Source organism: Arvicanthis niloticus, chromosome 1 (genome assembly GCF_011762505.2).
Source record: "Arvicanthis niloticus isolate mArvNil1 chromosome 1, mArvNil1.pat.X, whole genome shotgun sequence".
In the NCBI taxonomy this organism is placed as follows: domain Eukaryota; kingdom Metazoa; phylum Chordata; class Mammalia; order Rodentia; family Muridae; genus Arvicanthis; species Arvicanthis niloticus.
Genome location: NC_047658.1, coordinates 61,630,742 through 61,646,161, shown reverse-complemented (window position 1 = coordinate 61,646,161; position 15,420 = coordinate 61,630,742). Strand labels below are relative to the sequence as shown.

Sequence of the window (15,420 nt, the reverse complement as noted above, 5' to 3'; positions counted from 1 at the left end):
CAGTTTCTAGAATGTGAGAGGCTCATGGGAATGGCTAAGTATAGAGTTTACTCTGTCGTACAATATCACATATCTGTGCTAATGCTGTGGAATTGATGAGTTAATAAAAAGCACTCTACAATGAGCAAAATTGGAATACATGGAAAGCATTCTGTATCTAGTGTCATTGCGCAGTGTGTGTGTGTGTGTGTCCCAGATATACATATATATTGCAAACTACAAAACTGAGGTATAGAGATGGGTTTTGTTGTATTTTTGTTTTATTTAAAAGCAAAGGGTAGCAACTCATTACACTTTGCTGACAATCTTCAAAATTTCACTAGGTTACACTGCTGTAATTTTCCAGGTCATGTCTAGTTAACTGCCTCTCCCCCCACCTTAGACTAAATGTCTCGATAGACGAAATGTCATCCTAATGTCTTTACTATTAGGAATTTTTTAGTATTAGGACTACGTTTAATAAGTTTGTTCATATTCTTCACAAAGTTCTAGATGAAAAAATGGGGTATTAATATAGACTTGGAAGTGAGAAAAAAAGAATAAAATAGAAAAAGAAATCCAGCAAGACAGAAGATTATGTGTCAAATAATATTTAGAACTTAGAGAGGACAAAACACACTTGGAACACCATGAACTAGGACTGGAAGCCATTACTGAACAAATGCTATTTAGAGCTGAACTAAGCAGGCTCCTGAAGAAGAGCCAGTGACAGTCAAGGGAAGTCATCCTGGAGCTGAGAAGGCAGATTTTGAGAATACATAGACAAAAAGGATCACTTCCTCTTCCTCGTCTCATCACTGCTCAAATTGGCACTTCTGCTTGATTAATCAGCCACTACAGAGTCAATTAGCAGAGTTGTTGTTTTAGGTACTGTTTTTAGTAGTGCAGATCATAGTGAGAGGAAAAAAACACATGGTCTTTCCACGTGAGTCACAGGGTCATGGGGGGGGGCATAGGAGAAACCCATTAAATATGTACAGTACAAAACACAAAAATTGAGACAGAGAGACAGACAGATGGACAGAAGGAAGAAAGAAAGGAAGGAAGGAAGGAAGGAAGGAAGGAAGGAAGGAAGGAAGGAAGGAAGGAAGGAAGGAAGGAAATAAATAAATCAAAACAAACAAACAAACAAAGTAAGCCAGGATAAGGATAAAATCAAATGGGTTGGATGTTAAGAGGCCAGGACTCCTGGCTTTACTGGCTATTTGCTTTTGACAAGGAACCTGGTCCCACTGACTTTGCAACATGGGAGTAATGATGGCAGTGCCATCTCACAGAGCAGGTTACCTACTCACTGTTCATCAAGCTTTCTAAAGAGAGAAAAGGAGTGCCAGGTGATGTCAGGCTTGTGGGAAGGTAGGGAGGGAGGATGTGAGTCACTTCTTGAATGACAGACACTCACACCAAGGCCTGGTATTCTCAGTTGATTTGTTCACCTTTTCTCCAGCTTTGTTTTTTCCTTTTGGTTCGCATTTTTATCTCTGGGTCTCTGGTCACTCCCTGGAGAGTGTAACAAGGTTCTCTGGTTGTCTACACAGAAAGCCACTTGAGGTACTTTGAACTTAATGTTAGAGTACTGGGACAGGAGGAACAATGAGGGAAGTCTGTTGAGGAACCTGAACTGAGAACTAATGTTATTGAGGGTGAATGAATACTATTACACACAGTCTTTGATTGACAGAAGCCTAGTGTCTATTAGCAAGATGGGAGAATAGATTGCACTAATAGCATATAGAGTCCCAAAGTGAATAACATTACTAAATCCCAACATGATGACTATCAACATAAAGGAAAACAGCACTGAGGGAAGAGACACTAAGCACCATTGAGTCAAGAGGCCATGAACTCTCTAATGAAGTGATGGTGCCATAAAGAAATGTAGATTTCTCTTTGTGCCTTTTATTGGGTCTAGAATATTGGCTGGCAGTTAAATAACAAGGGCTCCAGAACATGCAAATGAGCTCAATAAACTGATAAATGAATAAAAACACACATAAGTCTTTATGAAAAAGGACAACTAACTTTCAGGCTACTTTACAAATTTATGTAATCATTTTAATAAAACATAACACTCACAGATTTGTCTGATACCCAGAGATACTAGAAGATACCCAAAAGGTCTATGATAGATTGAGTTCCTAAGATTTCATGAAGGATATTAACTCATCCCTGCATTCAATATTTATTAGCTTACATGAGCCAAGCACTTAATACTAAAAGATAAGGGAAAATCTTTGTTCTTATTTTGAGCTCAGGGCCATTGGGGCTAGCAGATGAATCTAAAAGTCCTGATCTGATTTCTACCTCATCACTATAGGGCATGATCTGATCTGTAAATCAAGTATTGAAGTGTGTCACAGTTTGGTTTACTTCTTCTCTGCTAATTACCTTGAGTTATATGATAATGTATGGGTTACACCAAAATTATTGCAACTTATCAATGTTAGGATGTATGGTTAGGGAGTTATCACCCAGAAATAGACTACCACTATAGCTTTAGATTATACATCAGGGTTTACAGAACTGGTTTACAGGACTGTATTGACTTAGGTCTCCTGTATAGTCACTATGTGTGAGAAATGATCCAGAGTATCTAACTTTCAGACTATTCTCATCATTTCCTTGGAATACACACGTTCACAGAGCATGCAGGAGAGAGCATTTACCTGCTTTGGAACTGATCAGGCTAGATTCCCTAAGATCAGTGCCACTGATATACATACATACCTACATACCTACATACATACATACATACATACATGTATACATGTATACATATATATGTATATATACTAATTATACAACATTCATTTTGAAATATTTTACTTTTAAAATTATTAGGATTATTATTCTTATTAACATTTTATTGGTTATTTTATTTATTTACATTTCAAATGTTCTCACCATCCTAATCTCCCCTCTGCAATTCCCCAATCTGGTCCATGCTCTGCTTTGCCTCATACTCCCAAATCCATCCACCCACTCCCTCCTTACAACTTTGGCATTCCTTTACACTGGGGCATCAAGCCTCCACAGTACCAAGGGCCTCCTATCCCATTGATGCCAGATAAGGCAATCCTCTGCTACACATGTAGCTGGAGCCATGGACCCATCCATGTATACTTTTTTGCTGGTGGTTTAGTCCCTAGGAACTCTTAGTGGTACAGTTAGTTGGTAGTATTATTCTTCCTATGGAGTTGCAATCCACTTCAGCTCCTTTAGTCCTTCCCCTAGCTCTTCCTGGGCTCAGTTCAATGGTTCATTGTAAGTATCTGCATCTGTACTAGTCAGGTGCTGGCGGAGCCTCTCAGAGGACAGCTATACCAGGTTCCTGTCAGCTAGCATAAAATCAAAATGACCCTGAGATTCCACATTACTCCAAACAGAATTGGTAAAGATTAAAAAAAAATCAGGCAACACCATATGCTGGCAAGGATGTGGAGAAAGAAGAACACTCCTCCATTGCTGGTGGGATTGCAAGCTGGTAAAACTACTTTGAAAAACAATCTGGTGGTTCCTCAGAGAATTGGAAATAGTTCTACATGAAGACCCAGCTATACCACTACTGGGCATATACCCAAAAGATGCTCCAACATATAACAGAGTCACATGCTCCACTATGTTCATAGCAGCCTTATTTATAATATCCAGAAACTGGAAACAATCTATATGCCCTTCAATAGAAGAATGGGTACAGAAAATGTGGTACATTTACACAACAGAGTATTAGGATTATTTTTATAGGGGGCAATTATATGAGACACAACTTTTCATTTCTTTAATATGACAGCAACCGCACAGGATTTGAGATATTCTAAACTGTGAAGGCTATTACTAAACTGAAATGCCATATGTACTTGTATATGTACATATGTGCATATGCAAATATACATATTAGTATATAAATGCACATATATGTATATAAAATACAAATCACAAGGCAATAGAGTACATGTAGTGTGGAACAGAATCATTTTTCTAAGTTCCAAAATAAATTCATCAAACTGAATTAAGGCTCAATTCAAACAGCAATACCTTCACTTGTTCTTCCAACATTAGCTGTAGTTTAATTTTTTTCCAAAAACTGTGATGATATATATTTAATAATGCTTTGAAGTATCCAAAAGTTTTTGAAACATTGGAAATTTGCCACTAGCTTCTCTCTGAAAATTTATAAAATTTCAGGAAGACAAAGGATAAATAATTAAATACGTTTGATGATTAATTAGTGGTTTGTACTAGCAACCATGAATGGGGAAAGCAATTGTGTCTAAGAGATCACTGATTAAAGAGTAATCATTAATTAGAATCATTGCTGAAGGTTCTTGTGGAATATTGAACTCTTCTTGATAAAAGAAAGAAAGAAGAGTTTGACAAACATAGAAACAAACTTAATATACGTGTTCCAGTTCAAATCAGTATCATTGTAACTTTATGTGACCCTGAGAGCTTCCAAATGCCCTCTTTTAAAATTCCTTACAGAAACTGTATTATGCTGTTGATATTCAAGTTTGGCCTTTAGCCACCCAAAAAGAACACAGAACTGAGTTAGAAGCAACTCAGATCCAGCAGGCAGTCTTTGAGACAGTTAGGTTATTTCTAAAATGCAGAGAAAATCATGATTATATCCAATACAAGAATGTTGAGAGTAATCTGAACTTTAAAGAATGTTTGGATTTTTCAATTGTTGAAGGAAGCACATCTCTTTGAGTTTCTATGCCACAAGTAGTATATTTTCTTGGAGGAAGTTTGTAATGAATTTTAATAAGGATTAATTTTGAAACCATGCCCATCATTCTTCATTTGTTATCTCAAAGCTTTAAAAACACATTAAAAAAAAAGACTCAACTACTTTAATATGCTTCTTCTACATACTACTCAAGTCACGTCAGCCTATCAGTGTGGCCTCTCTTATCCCCTAGCTGGATAAACTCTAAGAGCAATCATTTCTACAATATGAAACAAGAAGAACTCATTTATGTAGTCATTTTGTGTATCCATAAGTTCTACCAGACTTCTTCACAGATACATAAGTATAGTAACACTACTGAAAAAATGATTATACTTCTTAAGAAAGGCTGTAATCTGGAGTTTATTTAAATCAGCACAAGACAGAAAGCTAATTTAAGACCCTTTGATCAGTCTATGAAAACCACCTGCCAAAGTTATTGAAGCTTTTTGTGTACCAGGAACTATAAACTACAGGTAACTACAAATATTAGTATGAGAAATATTAATATTACATTCCATCTTTGGTGTGTGCCACTACTAGAAACTACTATCCTCGTAGTATTAATTTGAACCACTATTACTCTTTGTCATTGATCAATATTTGGTCATATTAAGAATCCAGAATTCATACAAAGCAAACAAGAACAGACACACATTTATCTGGAGCAAAAACTATAGAGATTTAACTATAAAGATGATACATGTTTAAATATACAGAAAAGCTTTCTTTCCAGTGTGTCAAGAACTAACAAGATGAATAAAAGAATCCTTAAGTAAATAAGACATTTTTCTTACCGGAATGAATGCGTGTTGCATAGCTTCTTCACATTGTTTTAAAGAAGCAATTGTATCCCACAGAAGCTGATAATTCTCAGCTCGAGAAGCACTTGGCCGTTGCATATCGAAAGCCGGTAACATTCAAACTGAGCTCAAAGAACCCAGTTGAAGAAGGAAAAAAAAAAAACCTGCAGATCTGTTACATAAACTTCTTAATTAGATCGGCTACACAAACTGCTATCTTAAGACTTTAAAAAAAGTTAATCAGAACGTTTCTTTGGGGGGATAACTGGGCGTGACTTGAACAGAGGCAGATGTTTTCATTGGGAAGTATTTTCATTCCCACACTTGTAAAAAGCAAGAAGCAATCGCATCAGTGTTCCCCTGTCTTCATATGGGTCTGGCAAAACTGCACATACCATAAGTGTGTGGGGGAAAGAGGTAGGAGGAGGAAAGTGGTGAAAAGTGCTTCTACCACAAGCTTTGGGTGGCAGGCCACAGAGGTAGAATTTGAATGAAAAATGGTAAATTGGCAGAAAATGGATAATATACACATGTATTAGATATACAGACAAACACCTGCACTTGTCTTCTATGCGAGAAAGAGATGCATACTCATAATATCTTTAACTATCTTCAGGTCTGCTTTAAGACATAGAAAAGATCTAATTCTTTGGTAGCATATATACCACCTAACCACAACACAAGTTACTTATCTTAAGACTATATCTTAAAGACTAGTCAGAAGGCTTAAGGTTATCAAATAATGCCAGCTGTATATTTTAGATTTTAAAAGTAGTTAGAAGAACTTTGGGCTGCTTATGCATAGGGAAGCAGTCACATTTAATTCCTGTTTTAGATAGCATTAACAGATAATGTAAAGACAGCCATGACTTTGTATGTTCTTGGGACCTATGGGTGGTCTGCACAGAGTTAGAAAGTCTTGATTCCAAAGAAATGTATTTATGTACTTCACCAAGAAAAAGACTAGTACAGTCAGTAAATGGAATATGAATAGACTTTTGAGATATACTATATTCTGATTTTTCTTTCACCAAAGACAGCAGCCTGCCACAGTCCCCACAGTATTTGAGGGATCGCTGAGGTAGGGGGAAATCATTTTGAAGGAAATGCTGAGTGGTAGTGAGATGGTAAGGAACACAGATGCTCACAGCTAGTTTCAGAGCCAACAATGACAACATTTGTTGATGCACTATGAGAAAGAAAGGCATGTGGAGGAAACGCGCTGATTACACTGTACATTCAATTGACCTCAAAATCCCAAATGGTGTAAGGCAAGGTGTGAATGTAGAAAGTAGCCTGAAAGCACAAACGAAAGATTTCTGCTGTATTATTTCTGGTTATTTTTGGAAGACCTGCATGATTTGGGTTACCTAGTTTTTCTTCCTTTGTACTCTGGTGGTGGTGCATTTGTTCATGCTAATGACCTTGCAGTATAAAAGTCTCCCAAACTCATGCCTTGACACTTCTTATCTCATTTACTTTGTGGGATTTGTCTTTTAATCGAAGGAACGGAGGGTACAAGCTTTTCAGGACTTTCTACCTGGGTTAATTGGTAGGAAGATTGTATTTCTTTAGTATTGGAAGTCTACACCATAAGGCTACTGACATCAGACAGTTTGTTTCTCAATATCAAGTCAACCAAGCTTTTCTTTTTCTCATTCATGGTGTTCTGTTCAGCTCACACCCACAGTCCCTCCTCTGCTTTTATTCCTGCCCTTATCCACTCCCATCTGCCCCAGCCACATGCTGCTGCTTCATGCATGGTCGGCTGGCCAGCCCACAACTTCCCGAAAATATTCTCTCACTAGTAAGTGTTCTGAGTTTCTCAGGAAGTGACTGGAAAATAAGTGCTTTTGTTTTTAAAGTCATCTTTCAAAACCCTAAACTATCTTTTCTTAATTTCCTTCAGCAAAACAGTAGCATTATTCAGAGCACAATGTCTGAGTCTATTTCTTACCCTTTGCTCAATAGACCTTATCCATACATTGACCAGAAACTCCTAAAAGGTCCTGTTTTTCTTAATATTTGTAAAAATAAGAGAATTCACAATCTACCTGTAAAAAGTAAACATAACATATTCTTCAAATATCTACTAACCCATTTATTCATTTATTTTATAACCACATAAAGCACATCCTATGTACAATACTTTGTGATAATTCTTTGAACAAATGAACATATAAAAAGTTGAATCTATTCTTAAGGAATAGTGCAATAAGAAGGATAACAGATTGAACAAACAGAAAAGTCCAAGATGTCTAAGTGATTAGAATTGGTATCATAACTTAACCTCACAACAATGAAAAACTAAACACAACTTGTATGGGAATATCCAATAGGCTCATGAAAATTACACATTTGACTAGATCTTGAGGTTTATAAAAAATAGAAGATGCAAAAGCAAGTTGGGAATGAATGGGACAACAGAAGGGGGTGAAATGGTACAGGGTAGAGAGTGGGCAGTGCTAGTGCTTAGAAGGAATGTGGTACCATGAAGGGAATCAGGGCACTAAGGACTACAGGCTTTACATCTAGATTTGGATTTGAGGCAAGTCTATTATTTTTTTAAGTTTTGTTTAGATTTTCATAAACATCTTTATTTGTGAGAATTTTATACATGTATATAACTAAATTTGATCATGTCTATCCATCTCCAATTCAATCTTCCAAACCCCCTCACATCCTCTGAAATGCATCCTCCCAACTTTGTGTTTCTGTTTTTAAATAACCCACTAAGACCAGTTATTTCTGCCCAGTGTACTGTATCACATACAAAGAAGTGCACCTTTAAGGACTTTCTGAGGGTAAAGTGGTTTCACTATAACCATGAAAATCGAACCTGCAGTAAAAATGCAATAATGGGACCTAGATTAATTATCTCAACTCAAACAACCTAAACTAGGGTGAGCTTTCTGGTTAACTAGATTCCAAGGATGGATACAAAATGGCAAATAGCAATGAACTTCAAGAGAAAGAAAGAAGGTGCCTCTTATCCATCCCCTTCTTACAAACGGATCTTCTACATATCGGGGGGGGGGGGGACGGGGAGACCTAGTTGTAGCCCAAGGTACTTGTATTGTAAGGATAACATGGGTTTTATGAAGCAAAAAAGCTGAAAGGCAAATTTAAGAAGTCAATTATTATAGTCACAGATACCAGTACTTTCTCTGAATAGTGAAGTAGACAGAAAACCTAGAAGACCTAGAGAAAAATCTACCATCCATTTGAGCTAATGTAGTTCACTGTAATGTAAAGCAGTTCATACAATAACCTTTGCTATTCTTTTCAAATTCAATTCTATTCTTCACACATTCTTTTCAAATATTGTATTGTTTTTCACGAGTGGATGTATATGAAAACCTTTTTTCCTGTAGTGAGTGTGTGTGTGTGTGTGTGTGTGTGTATGTGTGTGTGTTTACGAGTAGGCAGTGGCTAGGTGGTCATGGAGGTCATATGAGGGTGTTATCTTTCCTCCTTAAACACTGTCTAAATTGTTCTCTGAAGCATGGTATCACTGACCTTGGGGCTTCTATTTTGAGTGACCTCGGCAGCCAATAACCCCTAGTGATCCTCTTATCTCTGTTTCCCTCAGTGCTGCGGATACCACCATTCACAAGACTCTGTCCAGCTTTTACTTAGATGCTGAGGAACTCTGTTCTTCACTTTGTTTGCTAAGTATTCGTAAGCATGAAAGTATGTTTGTAGCCCTGGATCCAATTTTTAATAAATAAAACATGATTCATAGCATAGGAAGTATATTCCTTGACCACAATGAATCAAACAAGAAGTCAGTATGTAAATGATACTAGAAAAATCTCAAATATTTGGAATAAAACCCCCACAATTTAAATAACTCATTGATCAAAAAAGATTAGAATGTATTTTTTAAATAAATGCAAATAAGCATAGCAATGTTCATTGGATAATAAAGAATAATTTAGACAGCATACATTTTATTCATGCCCATATTTAAAAAGATGATTTTTAATTAGTTACTTTAACTTCTATGTTGAGCTACTAGAAAAAAGTGAATGAAACAAAATTTAAATAGATAAGTCAAATAAACCATGCACTGTTGGATGAAGCCTCTCAGGAAAGAGTTACGCTAGGTTTCTGTTTGCAAGCAGAGCAGAGTGTCATTAAATAGTAGAGATGGAAAGAGATGCAGAGACCCATAGTCAAACATTAGGTGGAGCTCGGGGAGTCCTATGGAAGAATGAGGGACAGAAGTGAATGAGCAGGAGGGATCAAGCACACCACAAGAAAAGCTACAAAATCAACCAACCTAGGCCCATGGGAATTCACAGAGACTGAACCATTAACCAGAGACCATGTATCGGCTATACCTAGACCCCTACATATTTGTAGCAGATGTGCAGCTTGGTCTTTATGTGAGTCCCCTGACTATGTGCTGTCTCTGCCTCTATTGCATGCCATTGGACCCCCTTCCCCTAACTAAAATGCTTGGTTGGGCCTCAGTAGGAGAGGATGTGCTTAGTTCTGCTGAAACTAAAAGACCCAGGGAGGGGTATACCCAAGGGGGGGGGGTCTTTCCCTTCTCTAAGAAGAAGGTGAGGGGATAAGGAGGAAATTGGGTCTGAAAATGACACAAATAGCCCCCACAAAGTCAACACCTTAAGCAAAATAGGGAAAATTTCTTTAAGATAGGTAACTACCAAAGCACATTCAAGAAAAAAATATAAAATAAAAATACAAAATCTACATAGCCGTATTATATTTTGACTGAAGATAGGCACTTAAAACTGAAAATATCCCAACAAAAACCCCATCGAAGGCTAACTGATAAATTCTACCAAACAGTTACAGAAGTAATAACAACTGTACACAAATTCTCACACAATGACAGAAAATATATCTTCAAATTCAATTTTTGAAGCTGACATTATCCTCACACCAATCTTGGTGGAGATACTACAGAAAAATCCTCACAGATACTGTTACAAAATTTAAAATAAAACTTCGGCAAATTTAACTAAACGATTTTTGAAAAAGTCAATGTTTGAAGACCAAGAAGATTTTTAAATTGGCAGAATAAAGATGGTTTAACAGCAGAAAATGAAGCATGTAATTCATTTTTTTTAAAGAGGAAAAACAAAAATGGTAGCTCATCATCATAAAAACACAGAAGGAATACTTTACAAATTTTAATACCTATTCCTGACTTTAAAGAAAAAAAAGAAAAAGGGCGTGAATGTTTCTTTTTAACCAGCCACAAAACATTTGACCTATTGTTTGCCTTGCCTACAACTCATCCTACAAAATATTTCATGTCTGACAATGCTCAGAGAGCCAGGAGCCAGAGAACCAAACATGAACGGGAAAAAAAGCAAAAACTAAAGTTAATGAAATGATTCTATGTTGCTAATGTTATTCTGCTATACTCATAGACTGGTGTCTAGCCCAATTGCCATGAGAGAGGCTTCACCCACCAACCAATGGAAACAGAAGCAGAGATCTATAGTCAAACATTAGGCAGACCTTGGTGAATCCTGTGGAAGAAGAGGAGGAAGGATTGTAGGAGCCAGAGATGTCAAGGACACCACAAGAATATCTACAGAATCAACTAACCTGGCTCATAGGAACAACTGAACAACCAACCAGAGAGCCTTCATGAGACTAACTTAGGCCTTCTGCATACAGTTATAGTTATGTAGCTTGATCATCTTGTGGGACTCCTAACAGTGGGAGCAGGAGCTGTTTCTGACTATGTTGCCTGCCTTTGGGACCCCTTCCCCTACTGGGTTACCTTGTCTAGCTTTAATAGAGAAGCAGGTGCCTGGTCTTACTAAAACTTGATGTGCTATTGATGGTTGATATCCATGGAGGCTGACACTATTCTGACTAGAAACAAAGGAGGAATGGATGGGAGTGGGGTGGGGATGGAAGAATAGGAAGTGAGGAAGTGATGGTTTTGGGGATGTTGGGGGTGGAGAAGTTGGTGGGGAGAAGAGAGAGGAAAATCTATGGTCAGAATGTAAAATAAATAAATAAATAAATAAATAAATAAATAAAAATCAATGAATAAATGAATAAATATCTTATTTAAAAAAAAGAATGTTCCTCTCACCACTTCTCATCAACATTGTCTGGAAGGTTCTAGATAATGAAGAAAAGCAAGAAAAAAAAAAAGGAATGAAATTGAAAACCTAAAAGTGTCTTTGCTTGCAGATTATGTAAACATGTATGCAGAATATCCCAGGAAATCTGAAGGGAAGCTACTTAAAGTTTTAAGCAATTTTAATAAACTTGCAAGATGTAAACTTAACATATAAGGATCAACTCTATTTTATACACTATGGATAGTCAAAAATGAGATAAAAATGTTTTCATCATGATCAAAAAATGTCACGCAAAGATATATAAAAGATTCACAAATGAAAACATTACATATGTATTATAAATGTTTGTGTATGTATGCATATACTAAGGACTGAATATAAGGACTTGCCCGTGTCAGGCAAGGACTACACCATTAAGTAATAGTCCAGTTCTTAAAGAATAAATTTCAGAGTTGTACTTTTGTACTGATCCAATAGATTAAAAACTAACTCATAGATTTAACACAACCTCAACCTAAATCCTAAAAGTAAAGAGACATCTTTGAGAAAGAAAGTGAAAACTGACCATCACCATCAACAACAAATACCCAATTTCTTGATTTATGAAGCAAAAGTAAACAAAAAAGTTTGGGAATACCATCAAGGTAGATATATGGCTCTGTAGACAGCAGATCTTCGACAAAGGCACAAGGCCATTCAGTGGAGAAAAGGAAAACTTATTCACATAATAATGTTTGAAATATTTGTTATCCAATATGCAAACTAGCAAACATTATTCTATACACATCTTCTTTCAAATGGATTATATGCAAATTGTAAATAAAGTGTTCAAAAGAAACTGTAAGGTAAAATTGTCAGAATCCTGGATTAGGTATAATATTCAAAGCACAATCCATGAAGAAAAACCAAACTGAAAGAAAATGGATAAATTAAAAGTTACCATTATTTAGAAATAGCATTAAAGAAACACACGGTCAGTCTAAAAACAACAACAACAACAAAACATAGTGATAAAATAATTTCTAATGATATTCTGCTACACTCATAGATCAGTGCCTTCCTTATTCATTATCAGAAAAGCTTCCTCCTGCAACAGTTGGGAAGAAATACAGACTCAGCCTGACACTATTCAGAGTGAGAAACCTTGGAACACTCTGCCCTAAATAGGATGTCTCCATCAAATCCTCCCCCCCTCACAGCTCATGGAACCCCACTGAAGATGAGGCAAAAAGAATGTTAGAGGAGAGAGTATGGAGGACACCAAGACAATGAATTCCTCTAAGATAACGTGAGAAAAGCTCATATGAAATCACAGAGACAAATGCTGTAAGAACAGAGCCTGCATGTGTCTGCAGGGGTCCTTAGCATATATATTATGCCTTCCTGGGGGTACAGATGAACAGATGAGTAGGTTTCTGACTCATAAGCCTTTTCTTGGCCTCTTTTCTTTTTTTTTCTTTTTCTTGTTTATCTTGTGCAATTTCCATGTGATCATTTTATAGTTTGTGTTTTATCTTATTATATTTTATTTTCTTATGCTTTGTCTTTTAGGAGCCTGTTTTTTTTCTAATGAGAGACAGAAAGGGAATGGATCTGAATGGGGGGAGAAGGTACTGACAGGTTGTGGGGGAGCAGAGGGAGAGGAAATTGTGATCCTGAAATATTATGTGAGAGGAAAATAGGTTTCAATAAAAGTGGGGAAACAGATAAGCCATTGAATGTGGGAAGATACTTGGAATCACATATTTGATGCTGTGCATGTCTATATCAGACAGAGAAACTCAAAATATGTGTTTGGAATAAAAGGAAAACAATTAGAATAAGATCTGAACAGGTAATTCAACTTGTAGATAAACAATCATCAAATAAGCATGAGGAGGTGATGCAGAGAGTAAATTATTATGTAAACAGCAATTAAAGCCATAATGAAGCCCTGTGATGCACCTAGTGACGTAATTTATGGTAGAGTATGCTAATTGAATATATAGAGGTTTGGAATTCTAATATACTGTGAGACTGCATAGTGGATAACCTTCAGAATAGTTCAGTGATCATTTGAAAAATTACATATAACCCTACTGTATGAGTTAAACATTTGATTCTTTGAAAGTATTTACCCAAGAGAACTAAAGGCATATGAGAAGTTGGGCCTTTAAAAATATTTATGGCTATGTTGTTTTTAAAACCTCTGAAATAAATACCATCACCAAAAATTAACAGATACATGTTTTGTATCATACTCACACAATGGATTATTACTGATCAATAAGAAAGAGTAAACTATTGTTATATTCAACAAACTGGAGATATCTCAAAATAATTTAAGGATGAATATTAAATGAACCTCTTCACATAAAATTCTCAAACAGGGGGTGACAGAATAGAGAACAGCAGCTTCCTGGAGTTGGGGTTAGAGAGGTATGTGAGGAAGTTGCATGAGGGATTGTAAAGGGGAAAAAAGAAACTTTTGGGGGCGATGGATAAGATCACTATCTTGAATAAATGCTTGCATATGTCAAAACTTATCAAGTTGTACCCTGCTGAAGCTATTTATAAATTTTTCTTTAAAATTCCCCAGAAGCATTAGAAAGCCTCACACTCCCAAGTTTTTATCCTAAGTGACAAGTTTTTATCATTTCATGGTATAATCTTGTAGTTTAGCGTTTCTCTTAGACAGAATATTTAGGAAAAAAGGCCTTCCATAAGGAAGGAGAATAAAGGAAACAGACAAGCTTAAGCAGAGGGAAGGCACTTTCCCTCTGAAACAAAGTGTATCTTTAATGGTCCAGTTATTTTGCTTTGATGATCTTTAATTATTCACCTACAAAAGTAAAGAATCAGACTTCAAAACCCCTCACATATCTTGCAGTCATAATATATAAATATGCAAACACATTTTAACATTCAGTAATCACATTTTCTTAACTAAGCCCTTTCTAGTGTCATTAAATTTAGACAACATATGTCCTGCAATATGGAACTCCAAATGACACAGAAGCTGAGACTCTCCAGGAAAAGAGAAAACTGTCTTGAGACTCTTAACAAAATTTCTGATTGTTCTATTGTACTATCATAATCTATATCAATGTAATAGTGATAGTGTTACTATTATTAAAGTGGTAAAATGATAATTTTTCTACCTAAAACCTACTTTCCACTGCACCTCCATTCCTACTTTATCGATGGAGAAATAGGCTCACAGAGAGTAAGGTAACTTGATTCACAGCCTGTGAGTTTAGTGAACTGGACTAAATCATCCCTCAGGAGACAGTCCTAGCTCTCACCTCATGAAATTGTGGAGAATCAAATGAATTAACACTTGTAAAACTGCAGCAACCCTGATACATACATAGCAAGTGCTCTTAGTTTCTAGGAAATTAATTTATTTAGTAAATGATAAGTCTATGATTAATTAAATATTTTCATTGCTTTTAGCTCAAAATATGTTTGACCAATAATCAGTTATTATGCTGAATATTATTGATTCATTTTTTCTAACTGCTTAAAGAGCAGAAGCCCCTGTCTATCAAATCCCTGTATTCCAGTACAGTGCCTAAGAATACATCTTTTATGTATTTGATGATACTGTTATTCTTAATGCAACCATATTTTAATATATTTACCCTGATCTTAGGTGCACATTAATAATATACAACCTATTTGGCTATTGATTTATGTATTTAAAAGACTGACATATAAGGTACTTTCTCAAATTTAAAGAAGATTGTTAATCTACCACAGCCTTTTGGAGGACTATGTAGTCAGAAAAATTTGTAAAGCATAGATTGGAGTTGATTGGTTCTCAAAA

At 36.0% G+C, this 15,420-nt stretch overlaps 1 protein-coding gene across 24 annotated transcripts in view; it reads right to left on the bottom strand.

The window, feature by feature from the left end:
- The window catches only part of Dlg2 (discs large MAGUK scaffold protein 2), a 1,841,012-nt gene that overhangs the window by 667,479 nt on the left and 1,158,113 nt on the right, over positions 1 to 15,420 (bottom strand). For 3 of the 24 annotated variants that reach the window (XM_076937844.1, XM_076937870.1, XM_076937880.1), the window contains exon 1: positions 5,527 to 5,646. The exons of the other annotated variants lie outside the window; for them this stretch is intronic. In XM_076937844.1, coding sequence (XP_076793959.1) covers positions 5,527 to 5,631 — 105 coding nt within the window. In that variant the 5' untranslated portion in view covers positions 5,632 to 5,646. Of the gene's footprint in view, positions 1 to 5,526; positions 5,647 to 15,420 lie in introns of those variants that run through there. 24 annotated transcript variants of the gene reach the window in all.